Genomic DNA, 21,347 nt, shown 5'->3' with positions numbered 1-21,347 from the left:
ATCTGACAGTCATTTATTGTTTGTATGACATATGTTTCGTTAGGTAAGTATGAAACAGTGTTACAGGATTAAGCTATGCACTTTAGATAAAATTAGTCGTGAGTTAGAAATAAGTAGAACGCCATTACACTATCGAAGTCCAGCATTTGTTAAAATTTTTCTTATTTTGAAAATTCAGATTTCGTAAACATTCATTAATTCCCGCCAAAAAGTTAAATTGAAACGATTAAGTATTAATGGTTAACATATAAGGTACAGATTATAAAGTATGTGGTTGATAGCTTGTTGACAGTAAAAGTCAGAATAAGTCATAAGTTTTATCACAGACCACAATACTCTATGTTCAGACTTCAGAACTAATAAACGTCAAACGTGAAATCTGAGGATTGTGTTATGTTACAATTAAGAACTACGAAATTGTTTTGATATGAATTATGCAATTATACTACGATTATAGTGCGTGATTTCGATCGCATCGTTTATCAAATAATGTCAAACGAAACAGATCTGTTTATATCAGTTCCTCGGTCATGTTTAAACGAATTTTATAGCAAATATCTTAATTTAGTGGAAACTTTTTACTATGTTACGCTTTCTGAAAAGAAATCAGGAAGTACAAAAGTGAAACCAGAATTTGTGAGTTTTAAAATTATATTTAATTTAAGCCCTGTGGATGGTAACTTCAATCCGAGAGAACTTGTCGACAGAATACAGGTACAGTCTAAAAATAAGTAAAAATTACTATGATATTTATTTGCGTAAATTAATTAATTAAAAAAAATAACATACTCCACGTCTCACCATACTCCACCATACTAAAGTCAAATAAAAAAAAAAGATTCAAAATAAAACATATACATGTAATGTGATGTGTACTTTTAAATAGTAGTAAATGAAAAAGTATAGAAATATTAAGATATACTTAATATCATAAAAACATTTTTGTTTTAATAATTTTCTGTTTATACACTTCATTTACACTACTAAGTAGGAAACAATATAATAAATTTTTAGAGAGAGCTTTTGCTTTTTCTACTTCAGAATAAATTCGACCTAACCAAACTATTCTGGTCATAAATTGTCTTTGAGATATTGTAAAATATTTGCAAATTGCTGAATACTGCATTCAGCCCCAGGAATGTACAACTTCTATTTCTACTATGTTTTACATAGTGATAGTATTAATAATGAATAACAGAAAATAATTAAATAATAACAATAATAGATTGTGAGCAGCGGGTCAACCTGGAATGTTATTATATATATAATAAAGCTTCTTCAAGGGCTTGGCAAAAACTTCAAACTGTTTTTATTTTTGTTTGAATTACATACAAAACCTTTTATTAAAAACTCAATTATTTTTTAATCTTAATGCATTTTCTATTTTTGAACTCAGATAGAATGCTATATTTTTAATGTAGGAAAATGCATATTGAGTGGATAATTGCCATTTTACCTGCAGAATAGTTTCAAAGTGGTGTATTATTAAAATAGCTTGTAATAACACAAAAAATTTGTCCTAATTATAAAATAAATATATTTAATTGCTAATCCTACAGATAATACAATTTACACACAAATCTGTATAATCATAGGATTAGCATATTAAAAACAATAAGTTTTAAACAAACAAGCAATTTGCTATTATAATATGCTACACATATAGAAAAGCATCATTGTAAGCATATCGAAAAGCACCTACTTAATACCTGTAGGTTAAAAATATGTCTATCTGGAAGTGGGTAACGACAGTTAATGTAAGTTACAATATAATATAACTAAAAACTACTGAACTAATTTTAAATAAATAACATAATTTCACCCAAATATCTATAAATTTATTGCACTGCAATATTAATAACTATAAAGATATTGTAAAAAACAAATTCATCGAACATATTGAGAATCTGCCCTCTTACTTTTCAATTACAGAAAAAATTAGAACTTTTTTTTTGATTTTTCATGTTATTTTTCCGTTCTTGAATTTGATCCTTAATAGTGCCATTATCAGTTGGTGCAATGTATTTTTCAAATGATGGGTTTGATTCCTGGCAAGGTTTTGCAATGCATTTTGCATGCGTTTTGCATTTAAGCTTCTAATATTGACCATTTTTTTTAATTAAGCCATGAACACAAAAAAAAATCATGGCATTTTATGTCCGGATTATTGTCTGTAAAAGAAATACTTCATAATTAAATTATTTAAAAAAAAAGGTATCAATTTTCACCAATCTTTCCTAAAATATAATATATTATAGACAGTGATCATAATAATACGTCAAAAGTAATAAGAAACATTACTACTCATAACCATTATGTTTATCATTATTATATTTATCATAATTTTTTCATATCTTATTTGAAAAAGTTATGTACATTATTTAAAATAAATTTTAATAACATAAATATTTGAATTAAACAAAGACAAAACAGCTGATAGGACTTGAGCCCAATTGATTGATGAGTCTTAAAATTTCGTGGTATTCGTTATTTCCGGATTTGACATGATTAAAGTTGGATGAGCGACAGCTGTATTTGCGTGAGTGACAGAGGTCAACAGTGCGCGGTTTGTTTGGGGGCCGCCCGCTGCAGTGGGCGCGCAAGCCGCGAGTCGCAACCCGGATCTCGTGTGCCCCGCTTCCCCTTCACTCAGCGGGCCCATGCGTGGAGGTGTGCGTATGCGCCCGCCACCGCTCGATACTCGCTAGTCGCTACACTCGCTAGTCTTGCCGCGAAACACGCCGCGCTCGCACTCGCGCGTCATGCCATGCGACGTGCGCGCACACTAACTCGTATTTATTATGTACGCGATTGACAACTCCCAGGTGAGCGCGTAGTCTAGCGACGTCTATCGTCTTATCCCTCCTAAGCGCCTGTACTTAACAATTTTCTCGTCACCGATATTCTGTGTATCGCGAGTTTCACAAACCGATGTACGCAACTTCGTTCTGTAATGATGTTCATTCACGATCGCACGAATAACGATCCCGGAAGTAGAGCCGGTTCGTTAACGTCATCTAGGTATGCTAATTAACATCGACATTGTTTAAATATTGATAAGCACGTAAGGTGTTCATTATTGTACATTCTTACATTATATAAAACTGGACACATGTTTTCGTAAGCGTGTTGATATTTAGAACGTAAGATACAGTTCAGTGCAGCAAAAAATAGTGTTTCAAGTATTTAAAAATTTTAAACAACATAATTTTTACTAAACAGTGTAAAATCATATCGATACAAAAGTTCCCATGTCAGTCTAAATAGTTTATCACGTAATATGATTGCGAGATAACGTTATGTCATTCTATCGCAAAAGGTGTCCCACTATTCATAATACTGCATTTATTTTTATAATATAAGAAAAAGCCTTTACGAATTTAGGTTCCGGATCAACTGATCGAATTTTATCATCACACATACATTTTAATAGTTGTTTTCCAAATTGAATTACAACTTGTACGTCTCTACAATATCAGTGAAAAGTTATAACCTATACGTTTTACCCTTCAAAGCAGAAGTGGTTCGCAAAACAATATAATTAACGTGTCATTGTGATTCAACCATGAATTCATCTTTTTTTAACTTAATCCAAGCATTAAGTTACACAAGAGTCTTTATTAAATGTTATCCACTTTCCGAAATGAAAGCCGGATGTATAACCAAATTACCACTTAAGCTATTATTTCAAGATTTTAAAAGTGTCTTTGAATTTACTTAATAACCCCTTATATTATATTTAACTCAATACCATATGTTCTTGTAGATGATTTTATTATTGATATATTAATCTATCGCGATCTGGCGACGATGCAGTCTCGTACCTGCGACAGTTGGACGGAACTTGTATATTATTGCAGACTTTCACTTGACCAGTGAGCTCTAGTAATTTATATTCACTCGTTATCCACGACATCCGACTACGGATTTAAATCGAGTGGATAACTTTAGCATAGTTTTACCTCTATGTCCATATAGGTCATGCACGAGAATGCCTAGTTTTCGTCTGTTCTTGATTACAGAATTTTAATAAGATGCTCATTAAAGATTCCTGACGTCAGCAAAAAATATATTCTGTATATACGACACCTGCTTATATTATTAATATAAATTATAGTTATCAACTAAAAAAAAATATTATAAAATTGAAAAGGCAGCTTAATTCTTCATAGAACTTTTCCCCTAGAAAGTAATTGCATTAAGTTTGCATATAAACAGAGTAGGAGAGAATAATCGAGGACCCGATACAACCGGATACGTCATTTTCACTCGCCAATAGGCAATTTCAAATCGAAAACGTACTTATGAATATGTAAACGATCCATTTTAAAGCTTTGAAGCTAGTTCAGCAGTAAACTGACTGTAATTGTAGAAATGGTACATCATTATATTTATATTCTCAAGTCTCAATCGTATTTTAAGAAAGCAAGTAATTAATAGTTATTAAATTTGCCCTGAATTACTACTCGTTTGATTACTTAGCTTGTCTGATGCATTAATAGGTTTTTGAAATAGATTTTATCTTTTTATTCGTGACTGGCAAAGCATTTTTTATACTAAGTGAATACAGGCAAAAGAATAAATGTCTGGTTAAATAAATAGTGGTGCGGCAACCTTCTAATGTTTGTTGGAACGTATTAGTTGTATCCGGTACCACTTTTAGAGCGTTTTCATAATCAACGACACGATATTATGTTCCGACACGATAACATATACAATCTATGAATTTCATGGCCAAGTTTAAGCAATATGGAGATGAAGTTGATAAACCACGAAACTACAGTCGTTTGAAGGAAAATATTTGAAATCCACGGTCGTAAAGATTTTTCAAATGTTATCTATATAAAATCGGAACGATAATTATTTAATGTGAATGTATTTTTGTCTTAATGAATTATTGTTTCTGGATATCGTCTATCCGAACGCGACACCGATATCGTATCGGATATTGTAAAAAGCGGAGAGCGAGAGCTCTGATGTAACTAATATTTATACAGATGTGGTTTATCAAAACTATAAAAGGGATTGGATTTAGCATCCGAAATCATATCGCGACTATGAAATAATTTGTCTACCAAAATGTACGCAAATCTCTCTTAGTGTTTAGACGAAATAAATAAAAAGAACATTTAATGAAATATAATGTAAACTAGAAACTGCCTTCCTATATTTATTTACCACACTGTATTTTAATGAGTAGACAACAAATGGAAATCTTAAAAATGAAGTAATACACCATGAGTAAATAGGAGTGAAGTACTTTTAGCCGAATTTTGGCCATATCGGCTGTCAAAGAGTAACGAACTGCACAGGTGATATCATAATGCACAAACGTGTGCATACACAGATACGCTGTCTATTTCCTTACACGCATAATTAAACGTGAAGGCTTTTAAACGCCGGAAAGAGATTGGGTGCAGGACCAGCGACTTTATTTGCTATTTCAATTTTCAAATTATTAACTCTAAATTCCTACTCATACACTCATTGGCAGAAAATCTCAATGACACGTTGGATTTGACCTCAGACTATAGGATCTACAAATTGATAAATTAGCTTCTAGATCAGCGAGCACCTGCCTGAATAACTATTTGATCAAGACCATATGTTACCCACATAGGGACAAAGAAATGATTTAGTTGACTCCTTAAAAAGATGTGAACAATTGAAGAATATTACTGATATTATAAATCCGAAACTTTGGATGGACTCAATCATGTTAGAACGGTTGAATGGATTTGAATGCTAGTTTTTATCCCGAAAAATGTAACCTAGCACCTGCTTCCTCCACACACAAATGGGCAGGCGTAGCCATTGGTGGAAAATAGTGATAACATAAAGTCACATACATAATAATATAATTATATACCAACTTCTCATTGAACATGTTCTGAACCTAAAATGACAAAAATCCAAACATACAACTTGCCATTTATATTATTAGTAATATACGAAAATGATTCCCTTACACCATTATTAATTTACGTAGTAATTGTTTTTTAAGTACTTATTGATTAATTTAACGTACGAATTATTAACCGACTTCAAAAGGGAGGAGGTTATCAATTTGTCTGTATTATTTTTATGATGAACTTAAAAAATATCTCTGAATTTATTTTTTACTTAAATTGACACACAGAACTTGATAATTTTCTTTGATTTTTTTCATCTATTTATCTTAGAAAAATAAATGTGCTTAGAGAATAAATGATCATACAACCGAACTATTTTTCGCACCCAATAAATGAGAAATAAAGTAGTATGTTATTATAATTTTTTGTATTTCGAATATATTTGCATGAAAAACAATTTACAAGATTATTAGTCGTACAAATTATTCATGTGGCAGAATAAGTTTTGCGGTTTGACATTCATGATGCTTATCAGATCGATAGACGTGGTCAAAAATTTGAAATAATATTGTGTGAAGGTAGTTTTTAGAAGCCCTACCCCACCTCTAATCTATTACTTACATATTATTAATAATCTTTGTAAGGAGATAATACGATACGATGCTTATTGGTTACTTCGTGGAAGGGGTTTTATTTAAATCCTTTCAGGTACTTCCGACTCCTTAGTTATTTTACTACTTTGCACTTCCCTTGTCTAAGTAGAGAGTGTCGCGGCCAATAAAATAATGCGTTTGATTTATCTTTTAAACACAGAATTATAAGTTATAAGGGTTTCCAGGGTAGAATTAGTGTACCTATAATATCAATCTTCTTAGTATTTCCATATAATAAGGATTAAATTATGAATCTTAATCAAATTGAACATCTGAAATCCTATACATACCTACGTTGTGATCGAAAGCCTTTTTTCACTTGAAAGTAAAAATCTAATATTATAAATGCGAAAGTAACTCTGTTTGATATCTCTTTATGGATAAGCTGCTGAACCGATTTAGATGAAATTTAGTATGGAGATAGTTTGACTCTCGGGAAAGGACAAGGCTTCATATTTACGACGGTTTGTGTGCTATAGGTATTTTCTTTTGAATTTCGCACGGTTAAAGCCTTGGTAGTTATAACATACAAGAACGTGAAATTAACAATTGGCACGTCAAAAGTCTTAATTTAAAACGAGTACTTATAATTATAAAATACTTAAACCTTCTCCGAAAGCTGCATCTCCTGCTGAAAGTTTTATTTGTATTGGTTTAGTAGTTTTTTCAGTTCCTTATTTACTGACATAGTAATATATAATGGCAATGATAAATGGCATAGAAGAACATAAGTATAAAAAGGTAAATTTTAAAATAGGAGTAAAAAACCTGAAAATATATTTAAAACAAAGTTAAGATTAAAATCAGTATCCGTGAAGTAATCAGATAAATATGTCATCCGGTATACGAAAATGATGGATTGTCTTTTATATGTTAATTTTGTATCAATAGATGAATCCACATCCACGGGTCAAAGATCATAAATCATTGATCCTCGCGTTTAAGAATCTATATCCTAAGATATATAAGTAGTTTTTATATGCTAGTTATATTAACTGAGACCGACGAAGCTTGAATTAACTGAAGTTTAATATTATGTGCTAGAAAAAATCAAAAATTCCGAGGACGACATTCAACTATACCAATATATCAGTGCTTATTTTACTTTAAATTTCATATAGGTATGCGGATTGGCAGATGTGCCATTTGGTTTTAAATGGTCACCACTGCACTGATAGAAATATTAACCATTCCTTACATCGCCAATGGGCCACCAGTCTTGAGGAACATTACGTAAAATCTTAGTTATGTCCGATGTGTCTGTAGTTATATAGCTCTCCTTCCTTCAACTGGAATACTGGTGTATTCTGGTATATTAAGGAATTGAAGAACGCCAAACATCAGTCAGTACTGGTGTACTGACTGATGTTTGGCGGTAGATTATGTGATACTGATAAAAGGGGTTTGCACAAAGCCCTACCTTACAAAGTCAATAATAAAACATATAACATTATTTATATTCCATATAAATAAAAACTTCTACAGTATATAATTATTTATTACCAACAAAACCAAACCATTGACTTTGTAATGCTAATATAAATATAAGTTAAATAAAAATGTATTAGGTACGATCATGGATGTCCTAAAGATAACTTTAAACTTCCTTTAGCTACACAATTAGAAAGGTAGAAATTAAAAAGTTACTCCAATGTTCTAAATTCATAACGAATGGGGAGTCAGTTATCGACAGTTTAGTACGTTAGGTTATAATTAATTCTAGGAAATGTTTAAAAATATGTAAATAACGTTTAACCTCATCAATTATAATATTAAAGCATCTAACATTAGCATTAAATAAATATAGATATGAAAACAAAAGAGCACATTGCGGTTATGTGTGCCGGCTTGCGTATGTTGTGTACAAAGTATGTCGCGTGCTCGCATCCTGTTCGGCGGTGACGACACATCGCATGAGCCGACGTCGTCCGCGTACTCCTATTCGATTGGCCGCTGTTATCTCTTCGACAAACGCGCGATAGAATTTCTCCAGTAGTAAACGGAACTAATTGTATCCGATATGTAATCAATTTACAGATTTATGACTTTGTTTGTCAAAGACAGCGCGTATTATGTTGCGCTCAGAGGAATTGCGATTAAAATGCACTGTTACTCGGCGTCGATTTCTCAAAGTTTTACCTTATTAATATGCTATAAACTTTATTTAAATTTATAGTAATAAACATAGTTTGTCATAGTTATTTTTAGACTCGATTTACTTAAGTATTCAACGAAAATGTGTTAAATATCCCAAATAACGATATTAAAGTTTTGGAACTAAAAAAATAATTCGGAACATGTTATCTATAAATATATTGATGAAACACATCGATGCATGTAAATTGTATTTTTTTTAATACTTTTTATATATATATGGGAAATAAATCTACATATTACGAAAGATAAGCACGCGAATGCTGAGCGGTTGAATTTCATTAAAAAAAAAAGACAAAATTTGACCACGATACGATACTTGTTATATTTAGGTATGAAATAATAAATAAATACCTATTTCCAATTAAATGACAATAATAATTATTATAGAAGTTCGTCACTAGAATAGAAATGACGTAGTTTTGATAACCTCTTATTTCTATTAGGTTGATTACGCATGTAAATATTTATGTCAATAGAACAGTTCAATAATTTGCAATTTATTAAACTTAATGGTTTTTTGTTAATTGAGATAATATGAAGATAAGCTGTATTTTATAGCTAGTAACAAGTTACGAAATTCAATAATAATAAATAAATGTTTTCATTGATATGAGCTGCAATGCAATGCAAGCGAGTGTTGAATAACCTATGTTTCTAAGCTAAAGTATTATCACAAAACGTAGTTGGATTTTATTAAACTTTTCTTCGTTCTCGTGATAACATTTTGACGATCGTTCAAATATATATTGTATGTATGTTATTCTTATTAAATAAGTTTTTTTTTTCGAACAATAAAAGCGAAATTCGTGTTAATCGCATAAACGTTGTTGAAAAATACATTCATAAATTTATAGCTATTTTATGAACACAATTTTCCATGATTGTTTTACAATTTTAATTATTTTATTGGTTTTCGTCCGTGTAAAACTATTTAATGCAGTCTTATAAGTTTGATTAAAAAAAATGAAGGTCAAATGTGATTAATATGCTTTAGGTATCTATTACTGCTGGTTTAACCGATATTTCAGATGTTAGTTTTAAATGTAACTTCAATTGCAATTATGGTCATTTATCTGTTTTAATGAAGAAGCAAGAATACTCCTACTGGAGATACTAATATTTCTTAGTAGTATCTTTGATAGTGTATGGTAATAGTGACGGCTTAGCGTAACGTACGATTTTGGAGCAATCCTAATCGATACTGGAATTTACCATTGTAAAATGAATGATCGATCTGTTTTTTTAAATACAGTCTGACGAATCATAGTTAGTGTTGGATTTAAAAAATATTGTTGAATCGATATTCCAAATGTCTTATTTAAAGAATGTCTAAAGAGTTAAAACTTGTGGTGTTTTTGTGATTTTTAATATGTGCATTACTCAACAGCTTGTATCCTAAATGATTTGTCTGGCCTCGAAAATTAACTGGGTCGCGAAGAAATCAAGGCGCTTAATTGTTATGGCACTGCGGTTTTTTGTCAATTGCTACCAAGGTTTTTTTTTATTTCATTAACGCTATCAACGATTATAAACTAATATAATGTATGTTATTAAGATACCAAACAAACTTCAAGTTTTGCTTCATGTCGTGTAAATTGTCTGAAATGTAGCCCAAATTTCAAAATATATTGTTGATTGTAGATACGAATGCATAAAACAATAAGTATAGTATTTGCACATCTAGAAGCGAAGCGTGCCGTAATTTACCTTAAAATATTTCTAAAACTTTAGATAAGTACCTAAATGATAAAATACATATATGGTAAGAGAACATTTCAATAAACAATTTTGATAAAGAAAAAAAACAACATGCAAGAGTCCTACTAATGATCAACGGCCTCCTCTACGTGTCAAAGATTATAAATCGACGATGTTTTCCTTCCTCCCAGGAATACATTAATTAAACAAATTAACCACATAGAATTTCAGTGGTGCTCGAGTGAGTTTGAATTGAACCCGCAATCATGGGTACAATTTCCGATTTATTTCGATGAAAATAAATTCCTTAGAAGCGGTAGTATTTCATTAGATTAGATACCGTGAAACTATTATATTTCTGACCTTGTTGTTTCTAAGATTTCATGTAGCATAAATAGTAGCCTGCTCCCGTTTCTTACGTAGGTGCAAAGTCCAAACAGGAAAAAAACGGAAACAAATACGATAAGTCGAGCGTACACGACCGAAGCTAAAGCGGGAGAATCCGTTGGGTTTTTTATTTTGTTCTAAACATTTATCAAGCACGAGGAAATTGTCAGCTGTATTTGTTTAATAGAGACATTTAGCGTTCTTTTTGCGTTTGTACCTACATATTATGTAGACGTTTATATATATATACTTGATATTTAAATATGAATTGATCAAATAGTCATTCGAAATTCACAGAGCAGTTAATGTCAATATAAACCAATAAAATAATTATTCGTTTTAATACTTCAATAATACGATCGATAAATTTCAACTATCTATATAAGCCTCAACTCGTAATTATAAGAGAATGGTCAATTTTATATGATTTTGTGTTAGTTTTATTAAGTGAATTATATTTCGTGTTAATTTTTTCGGTAAAGTATGAACCTTAAAGATATTTATCTACATCGTTGTACCTAGATAAGGTATAATGTAAAGTCTTTCTAAGATAGATTTATTTATTAAACTACGTACTTACTCCATTAACTTTAAGAGTATATATTTCGTTTTTTTTTTTTGTTACTAGTATGGTTACTAAATCGTTTGGTTTTTTTCATAAATAGCGGGATATCTTTATCTTGAGACGTTGCGGTGTTTCTCGCGAACCATATTTTTTTAGAAAGTTGCATCCGGCTTCGCGCTAGGCGGACGACTTCCGTGTACAATGTTTTGAAGCCACACAAAAACCACCTAATTTCGTTTTATACTTTATGAGAATCATAAAATAGTAATAAAACTATATCAAACGGATTGAAATCGTGCGTATTACGAGTTTTTAAATATATTCCGTAATAATATTGGCGAGTGTTGTAAATGGTTTTATTGGTAATCAATGTGTAGTAATCTGGAAGTCGTAAGTAAATACTATGAGAACATGACATGCCTAAAAGTTGAAGTCATTGAAAGTGAAGTCTAAATATATGCAGGGTTCGTAATAGATACCTGGTCTACCTTTAGTGATGACGATATCATTTTTCCTTCTTGAATGTAAATATCAAAGGACTAATGAACGGTAGTAACAATATGATTTTATGTAAACTTATGTAAATACAACCAGTTTAAAAACCTGCTAGATACAACGAATGTTCCTCAAATGATAAATTAATTATTTCTGCAGCATTTCATCGTACGAGCTTAGTAGTTAGTGTAGATATACTCTAGTGTGGCCTCATCGAGGGTACTTGTGCATGATATTGAATTAATATTTATAATCAAACGCTTTAATCATTTATCTATGAAGTATTTATGATTATGATTATACACCCGTTTTTGTGAATGATTTGAATTTATGATATGAATAATTAAATTATTTCAACATTAAGATTGTAATTTGTAAATAATGAGGTGTACCGGTTCGGTCTACATACCTAATATCTCTCGAACGCTTAAGGAATGCTGTACGTCGATATTTTATAAAGTCGAGAAGTTATTCGTTGCAACATGGGTCACTAACTCGGCTACAGTAACGTAATCTGCGATCAGAATTTAGATCCTAAAGACAGTCGAGTGGAATGAACCAACCCCAACACGGATGTAGCCGTGACTAAGAAACGAATTTAGTTTCATTTTAGTTAAAACGGAAACTGATTCTAGTTCTGGAAGTTGGAAAAGTGAAACGTATCGATTTTGACAGTTGTAAAATGTTTTTAGTTTACGTTTCGTAGTGGGTGCGTTTTGATATTCGCGTGAATAATGAATTACAACCGGTATACTCAGGATTTGCGCACGCGGTAAAGGTCAATGATCATCCGTAGATCCGCTTCGACGCCCTCATGACCCTGTCCTGCGCTGGCGCCGCTTTAACAGCAATAAATGTGCTTAGTGCTTACAACATAAACAATAGATAGAAAACTAGCCACCTACCCCGACTTTGTACGTTCAAAATTAAGGTTTAACCCAATTATATTTTTGTTTATATAATAACTATGAACAATTTTTTTAATAGAATTTATTCAGATTGAGCCAAACCTGCACGTCTGCCCTGTCTTCAAGTCCTTTTCCCAGGCGTATATAAAGTTCCATATCAATTGTATTTAGTATTATTTTTTTCGTAAATCCGGATAAAATTAAAAAAAATCTGCTATATAATGTGATTATTATTGATCTCTTCGTAAATATGCATCTAATTTTACTACTGGAAAATTAAATATCAAATTTGTGAAAACATAAGGTATTAACTATGTGGTTGGATTTTAATTGCAAATTATTGCTCTTTGATCTACCGAAAATACATATTCATAATAGATCCGGGATCTAAAACTTAAAAGTGTTCGCTTATAATTTACAAGGCTGAGGCGTAATAATGGATTATTAATATGTAGAACAATATGATTTCAAATAGTATTAATTTCCATATTATTTAAGAATTTGGACAACGGTTAGTTCTGATGAATGATGTTTGATAAACACGATGTGACAGTGATTTTGATAAACATCTACTATGAATGACATTTTTATAGCATTCGCAATATCGTATTGCCATATATAATTTGTTTTGTAATTTGATTATGCGGTTGTTCTTTGTAATATTAAAAGTATTATGATGTGTAGATTAACGCGTATTGAAAGTTATGGATATTTTTGACATAAGGTGTACCTACAACTTAGTCTTTAAAAAAAATTATAACTAATGAAGTGTTATTAAAAAAAAATGTATGTATATATTGATGTCAACGGTTTTTTTTTTGTTACCTAAGTACATTGTACAGTGTTGTTAAGTTTACTAGTGTTACACACATAATTATTGATCGATGAAACGTGTGTGACGTTGACATCGGTGACAAAGTCTTATATAATTCAACTAACACGCAACAATATTTATCTACCCATGTAATGTTAACCAACTGTAAGAGCCCTATTGGCAACCTCTCTAGCTTGTTCCGTGGAAATGGTGCTCAAATGTTATCATAATTGTATATTCGTTTTGTTTTGTAAACATATCATATAAAGTATTAGTGCTAGTTGCTAAGAGCAGTTTTACCCGTTTTAAACGTTATTTTCCTTACGAGGATGCGTTTGCGAGATAATATATATAATCCTTAATTTTTCACTAAATACTATATCTAATATGTAAATAATAGATCCTTAGATTATAAGAAACAAACTCTACATTTTTATATAGCTATTCATGTTTTGGTACATGTATATATTCATATTATATAATGTGCTTATCAACTCGGATCGCGTCTGAACACAAATCAACTTTTGAAGTTGATATTATTTTAATACTTAATTTGAGGGTTAATAATTAGTATGGACTTGATTTTCAATATGTTTCGGCATTATTAAAACCAATTACATTTCTCCAGCATAATTTTTATGCTCTTTCGTGCGTTATAATCTTACAGATTTATAGGAATTTCCATCTCTTAATTATGATAATAACAACCCACAACTAACTCTTATATTGTTATTGTAGAAATATGTGGAGTCATCACTGGGATGGGCAGGAGAGCGCGGAGAGGACTCGAGCTACGACTCTGAGTGCGACGATGACGGAGGACATCGCACCGCCTCACGCACACCCTCCGACACTCTCGCTGCGGAGTTCGCGGAGTATGTCACCCACGCACCACCTCCGCCAAATCAGGTAACTATGAATTTCATAACAGTGTGTTCCGGATCTCATTAATTTAAACCTCTTTGGGCGCGACGAGATTTAAATTTCGAGGTCAAATTTAAGTGTAACGTTTACCTGAGAGACGTTTATGACGTTTCACTTCATATTTATTTTAGTATATAGATACTATAATTAAAAAGTTATAATTAAACAACTTTGAATTTATTTATGATGTCTATATATTTTCGTTGCAACTTTAGAAGTTAGTAACTATATTAATTTTAGATAACTTTACTAAAGTTACGCAAAAATCTGGTTTCGAAAAATTATATTTTCGAATACAACATCAACAAGTCTTCGAACGGATGTTACATTTATTAAAAAAAAAATAGCTTTCAGTAAGATTTATTGAATTATCTTTATTTATATTTTATCATTATAAGCACTGCTAAAGTATTCTAAAAATAAGCTATAACATATAAGTACCTACTAATGCTAAGATCTTTATGCCTTATAATTCTCAGTAATAAATCGGTCTCTATTATCTTTGAAATGTCCCACCATAATTGTCGCTTAAGCTCGTAACATGTGATGTTTGATAAGTAATTTTATAACTAGCAATATCTGTGATTAGTGAAGGTATTAAACGTATGAACTTAATCGTTGTAATTGAATGATTTATTGCCGCCAGTATTCATAAAAATTGTATAACTTATAACTATCTGAAATTAATTGAAGTTCTTATTCACGTGAATTTTGTTGAATCTCTTCTAATGTCTTTGGATTGAATGAATGATTGAAAAATGAATATAGGTGACCTCAGCAAACGTAATTACACTCTATTCCAAGCATAAGAGGAGAAAAGCCAAATAAATAACATTTGACAGCAAATTAACGCGATATCATTGGTCGAGAGCTTAAATAATCTATGATATTCGCTATGAATTTGCGAGAAAATGGCGTTTTGAACGTCGACGAAATTTATCGGAATTTTGGAAGTAAAATTAAAGTGGATCTAAGTAGTTAAGTGTTATAGTGTTGTGTTATATTTTTCACTTCCATTGAAATAGACTATTCGTGCGCATATCATTTAGTGTGTGTTTTTTATATTATGAAACGTAATTAGTACAAATGATTATCTTGACTCTGACCTAAATAACAATCAACACGCTTTTAATTTATCTCAAAATCAAAATATACTTTATTCAAGTAGGCTTTTAAAATCGTCACTTAACAAACTATATATATTAAGTGAATCTGCAACCAGTTCGGAATGCAAATTCTACCGCGAAGAAACTCAGTAGTTACTCTTTTTCAACATTTCACATAAATTCAAAGTCATGTCCGTTAACTACAATTAAGTATATATGTACGTAATATATTATCCTGCCTGGAAGTCAACAAGTATTATTGAACAACTAATTACGACTTTTGGCTTTAAGCACATTAAATATCTTATCTGTTAGCTTCTGTTTAAGAGGAAATTTATACAAAAACTTTTTTATCAGTACCAAGTGAAATCGTGCTTGACAGCAAAGTTATTCGTTAAATTATTTGTTACTTGATGTATGAAATCCCACTTTAAACAATAAAATAATATCATTATTTTATGACCAGTTGCGTATTAAATATGCCGACAGATTTTGTTTACTACAGCCAAGTTATTTTACAATAAAGTCCGTTTACGTCATTCACGTCATCGACGTAAAACCTTTTCGTTTCAGAATTATTTTTATCACACGTTATTAAAAGGAACGTTGCACTAAATGTTGACCTTGAAATCAATACCGATAATAATTAATTAGACCGCTTTATTAGAATTTTAGTATGTATATAGCCTAAGAGAATTGGGAAATTTGGATAACGAATTTTGCAATATGTAAACAAAAACTCCCTGAAGTACTGTTGTCAATACTGTTGAAGTTTTTTTATTTTAAATTGTTTATGAATTTGTGTAAATAGACTGTTTTCTGTTAGGCTAAGATCGAGTTTGCGGTAAAGCTGGGTTACTCTGAAAGACTTGCTCGGACGGCGTTACAGCGACTAGGACCAGACCCGCCTCGCAATGAGTTGCTGGCTGAACTTATCAAGCTCGCCTCGAAAAGGCCGCCTCGAATGCCTTCTCCACCACCTCCAACAGAACCCGACCCGCCATTTGAACGCGCACCTTTAAGACCGATAGTAATAGACGGAAGCAACGTTGCCATGAGGTAACAATCATTTCTATTAAAATGAATTAATATTTCAGTATAATATGAAACACATATTAATATTACATTTGTCTCATTACAGCCATGGTAACAAAGAAGTGTTCTCGTGTCGAGGAATAGAAATATGTGTCGACTGGTTTCGAACACGAGGTCACAAAGAAATCACAGTATTTGTGCCAAAATGGAGAAAGGAAGCGTCACGGCCAGACAACCCCGTGGCCGACCGTGACGCCCTCGAGCGCCTCGAACGCAGTCGTGTTCTCGTCTACACGCCCAGTCGTCTCCTCGGAGGCAAACGGCTTATCTGCTACGATGATAGATACATTCTCAAACTTGCAGCCGAAACGGATGGAATAGTCGTCTCCAACGACAACTATAGAGACCTTGCCGCCGAGAGTCCGGAGTTTCGAAAAGTTATCGAGGAGAGACTCTTGATGTTCTCCTTCGTTAATGATAGGTTTATGCCGCCCGACGATCCCCTCGGTCGGTCGGGCCCCACGCTGGACGCTTTCCTGCGTGCGCCACCGTCCCGTGCCGATCCGCCTCCCGCATGTCCATACGGCCGGAAATGTACTTACGGAAATAAATGTAAATTTCATCACCCAGAGCGTGCGGGCCGACCACACAAATCGGTAGCTGAAAAACTGTCGGAACGAGCCGCTCGAAAGGCACGCGATCTGCATACGCTAAGTCTTCCTCCCAGCGGTCGACCCACAGACACGAAGAAACCGTTGGCGCGGGCGCATTCCGCCACGCCCAGACTCGCAGACTCCTCGCTGGTGACGCACTTCGACAGGGCGCAAGTGCCCGGTCCCTCGCAGCCTCCGCCCGATCCTAACCCGCACCGCAAGCTCGCCCGACAGCTGACACTCAACCCGGCGTGTGACCCGCGACTTCACGCGTCGGCCGCTCGGGTGTCGTCGGCTCCCGTCGGCGCGGCGGCCGCCTTGGCCCCGCAGATGGCGGCGGTGTCGCTGTCTCCTTGCGCGTCGGAGGGCGCCCTGCAACATTGGGAAGCGAGACGAAGAATGCACTTCCATTTGGCGGGAATATTCCCCGAGGCACAAGTAGCCGAGGCGATGTCCACTTACCCGGAGGAGACGGATCCGCAGAAGATGTGTGCGATAATTTTAGACAGATACAGGCCGAGCGAGGCGACGTTACCGCGACCGAACCATTGACACTTCTTACACAACATTTGATGTTCAATTTTGAGAAATGTTGCTTGTAAATAATTTGCATCCTATTTTCATCTTTATCTGATCTAAGAATTAGACCCGATTTCTTTTTGAAATTGAGATTTTAAATTCGCAAGGTCGAGGAGGCGAGGTAAACGAGGAACTCAATCGGTATCGTTGTCGGCTATTTCTTATAAGAATACTATTTGGACAGACACACTATTAACATATATTAGCAGGAAATCTAAATCGTAACCTCATAATTCATTCTAATATTGTGAAATAAATAATGTAAATTCAAAACATAATCAACGCTTTAGATTGTAATAATGCAATCTTTATATTCTTTGAAATGAATATAAATGAGGTAAACCTCATTGATATAAGGTGAAAAATATACGACCTTTTTTGCAAAAGCTTTGCTTTGTTCTATTAAAAAAAATAACGTCGGCTAAGGCATTTAACTTTGTACATTCAGTTTATTGGACAAGCGCTTCTGCGAAGTGTACGTCCTTATATAATTATTGACTAAGCTTAGATTTAAGGATGTACAAATAAACGGTTCGAAAAATATTTACAGACGTCTTACCCCTTACAACAGCTTGACTAATAACAAAGACATGATATTTGAGTAAATTGATTTAATTCTCGTGTTGTTTTATGCATTGTGGAAATAGAACTTTAACATCATCACTGAAAGATTTTATCTTTTGTATATGTTGTCGTTTTACCCTGTTTTGGATATCAACGTGAAATAAACATTACCACATATAAAACACATTTAATATACGATTTACTTCATAGCAAAAGCTTGGTTGGAAATCACATTGCTGATTTAACTGAACTTAAAGAATTCATTCGTAAGTTATAAATATATCGAGTGTGATATGAGACTAACGTACATTCTAAACGTAGTGTTAATTAGGAAAATATATTAGATAGGTTGTTTTTTTGTATTGCAATAACATTTATTTTGTGATGGTATAGTTATATTTGGTACTGTGTACCAAGTAAAAGGTTAAATATCTGATAGTTTATTAATAATATAGCTTTTTTATTTAGAATTAAGTAAACACTATTTTTATATTTTAAATGAAAACAGAATGGGACAACGAATTTTCCATATATCTGTTACAGCAACATCTGAACTAGACATTATAGTAATGACCAAATTGATTAATATTATTTAATTGATACGAGCGGGTCATTCCTGTCGGTACGTTAAAGGTGCTTTATAAGGCCAGATATGAGATAATATCATAATATGTAGTTATATTTACACTATTTGTTGTTTGATTTTTATTAAATTGAACTGTTAAAAAACCTTAAATGCAATGCATCAAATGTAAGATAAATTTTATCTACTTGTCTATACTTCATATAATAATTTTTTTTTTATATAATTATGTGAAGTATGACATATTATCTTAGTTATAATCTTATACTCAAATTTTGTCAGTTATTTTATATAACCTTCATGTGGTCCTGACGAAGTTTGATTATATATTACGTACATAATTATATTATGATAAACTTAGGCTAGTACAATTACTAACAACAACTCACAATAATTATTATCAAGTACTGTTAAGAATTCCATTAAGGAATTGCTGAAGTGTCTTTAATGACATTATAGAATAGATCATTTAAGAATAAAGTATCTGATTAGAAATTGTTCTATTTATTTTAATTTTTTATGATTCTAACAATTAATACTAATTCCTGTAATATATGACATAAATAAATCATTTTATATACAAAATATTTATTGGGATACAGGAAAAATAATAGATTTAATAAAATTACTTAAAACTTATTTAATTTTTTTTTTTCTGTTAGGGTTATTTGTTATTTTTTTCAACATCAGTCTCATGTATTCCTTACTATCTGTTTTGTTTTCAATTTTCTGAGCTGATAATTTAATAAAGTTTTGTCCCACAAACTCGAGACTTTCTCCATTTGTTTGCTTATTGGATGGCACAAACACTCTGGTTTTCTTATCGGTTCTGAAAAGATATGGATTACGAGATTGGTCCATATCAATATCCATCTGCATATCTTTTTCTAATACTTTATTACTTTCAAGATTAACACTTTCTGATTTTATGTCATTTACATTATTCTTCTGAAATTTATATTTTTGATATATTTCCTTCACATTGTTACTGATTTTTTGCAAACTGTCCTTTTTTATTCCTAAGCAGCTTGTCTGTATTCCGAAGTAGCTTTTGGTTATTATTCTTAAGTCTTTCAAGCAAACTACTGGGATATTGGAAGAATTACATGCTTCGATAATTGACTGGACGACAATTTGGGGTTCGACTAATGCCTCTATTAACACTGCAGAGCATTCATTTTTTTCAATAGCATTGCGGCACACAGATATTCCAAACAAAAATCCATCTATTTTTCTAGAAATAACAATTAAGATTATAAATAACATAATAATAAACATTCAAAGGGCATGAAAAAAAATACTTATTAGTCTTACTTAAGCGGTATAGGTTTTGGTCGTTTATTTTTTGGTATCAATTTTAGTTCGTCCCAGTGAGGTTTTTTAAAATCAGGAATAGATATACGATATTCCATAAGGATATTACTTAATAAAGTTGCTTCATCTTCTGATACTGCTGGCCTATAAAGTTATATGCTATAAATAATTTATTAAAATATTAACATTAGATTTAGATCCATATAAAATATTCATACCAGAAGATAGGATCGGGGCGACATATAACATTTTTTAAAGTCTTTTTGATTTTCCCCTTATTAATTGTACCCTTCTTCGTCTTTAATTTCTTTGCTTTCATTTTATTTTAATGATTAAATCCTATTTAACGTTTAATAATATTACACTATAACCTCAAAATGTAAAATCAGACGTGACAACGGTAAATATAAACACATCTCAGTTCTCACAAATTATAAACGTCAAAAAGACATTGACATCTATCAAAAAACTGCGACACACATAAATTTTCTCTACTTAATTGTTGATACAGATAATGATTATGAAATTTAATAAATATTATTGTTGACTTTTTTATTTTACTAAATAAAAATATTAATATAATAAATATTTATTAAATTTCATAATAATTATAGTAATAAAAACTCAATAAAATTATTCATACATTTTTTATTTCCGTAGTCGTCCGTATTAGTTGCAGTATCTGCCTATAAAACATTTGTTTTCAAACCTTGATCTTTGTATTAGTTGCCAGGTGAAATTGCATATAAAAATTAAATACTATAAATCAGTGTTTTTCCTTTTGTTGCATGTACAAATTAAGTAAGGTACCTTGATTACAACGATGTCCTCCTGATCGATTACGGTCATAACAGCCATACCTAGATTTATGTGCACAAATCAGTGCGTGGGAAACACGAGAGCATTCTCATAATACAATGGAATAGTAACGAATGGTGAAAGCTTTATGAAACTTCGGCTCCCGCTTGAGGAATTTTAATCATAGTCAGTTTCTTAACTAGACTTAAGCTGCTATTTTTGATATTATTAACCTAACCCCTAATTAACTAAGAACTTAGAA

The 21,347-nt window shown here is 32.0% G+C and overlaps 2 protein-coding genes across 3 annotated transcripts; one reads left to right on the top strand and one right to left on the bottom strand.

The window, feature by feature from the left end:
- The first annotated feature begins 360 nt into the window (after positions 1 to 360).
- LOC125069779 (probable ribonuclease ZC3H12B) lies at positions 361 to 18,373 on the top strand. Of its 2 annotated transcripts, none has more exons than XM_047679351.1 (4): positions 361 to 714; positions 14,268 to 14,438; positions 16,386 to 16,618; positions 16,701 to 18,373. In XM_047679351.1, the coding sequence occupies exons 1-4, from the start codon at positions 490 to 492 to the stop codon at positions 17,797 to 17,799; spliced, it is 1,728 nt and encodes a 575-aa protein (XP_047535307.1). In that variant the 5' UTR covers positions 361 to 489; the 3' UTR covers positions 17,800 to 18,373. The 2 variants fall into 2 exon arrangements, with proteins under 2 accessions (XP_047535307.1, XP_047535308.1); XM_047679352.1 differs by lacking the exon at positions 361 to 714 and adding an exon at positions 2,638 to 2,825.
- A 1,248-nt stretch (positions 18,374 to 19,621) lies between these two features.
- Positions 19,622 to 20,686, bottom strand: LOC125069935 (the record flags this gene model as incomplete). Its single annotated transcript, XM_047679563.1, has 3 exons — positions 20,506 to 20,686; positions 20,288 to 20,431; positions 19,622 to 20,207 (listed from the first exon to the last, which is right to left on the bottom strand). Coding segments are annotated over exons 1-3 (831 nt in total), but the record flags the coding sequence as incomplete, so codon positions are not given.
- Positions 20,687 to 21,347: the final 661 nt, after the last annotated feature.

Source organism: Vanessa atalanta, chromosome 16 (assembly GCF_905147765.1).
Source record: "Vanessa atalanta chromosome 16, ilVanAtal1.2, whole genome shotgun sequence".
In the NCBI taxonomy this organism is placed as follows: domain Eukaryota; kingdom Metazoa; phylum Arthropoda; class Insecta; order Lepidoptera; family Nymphalidae; genus Vanessa; species Vanessa atalanta.
Note: the sequence above shows the minus strand (reverse complement) of the source record. Positions and strands in the feature narration are given on the sequence as shown.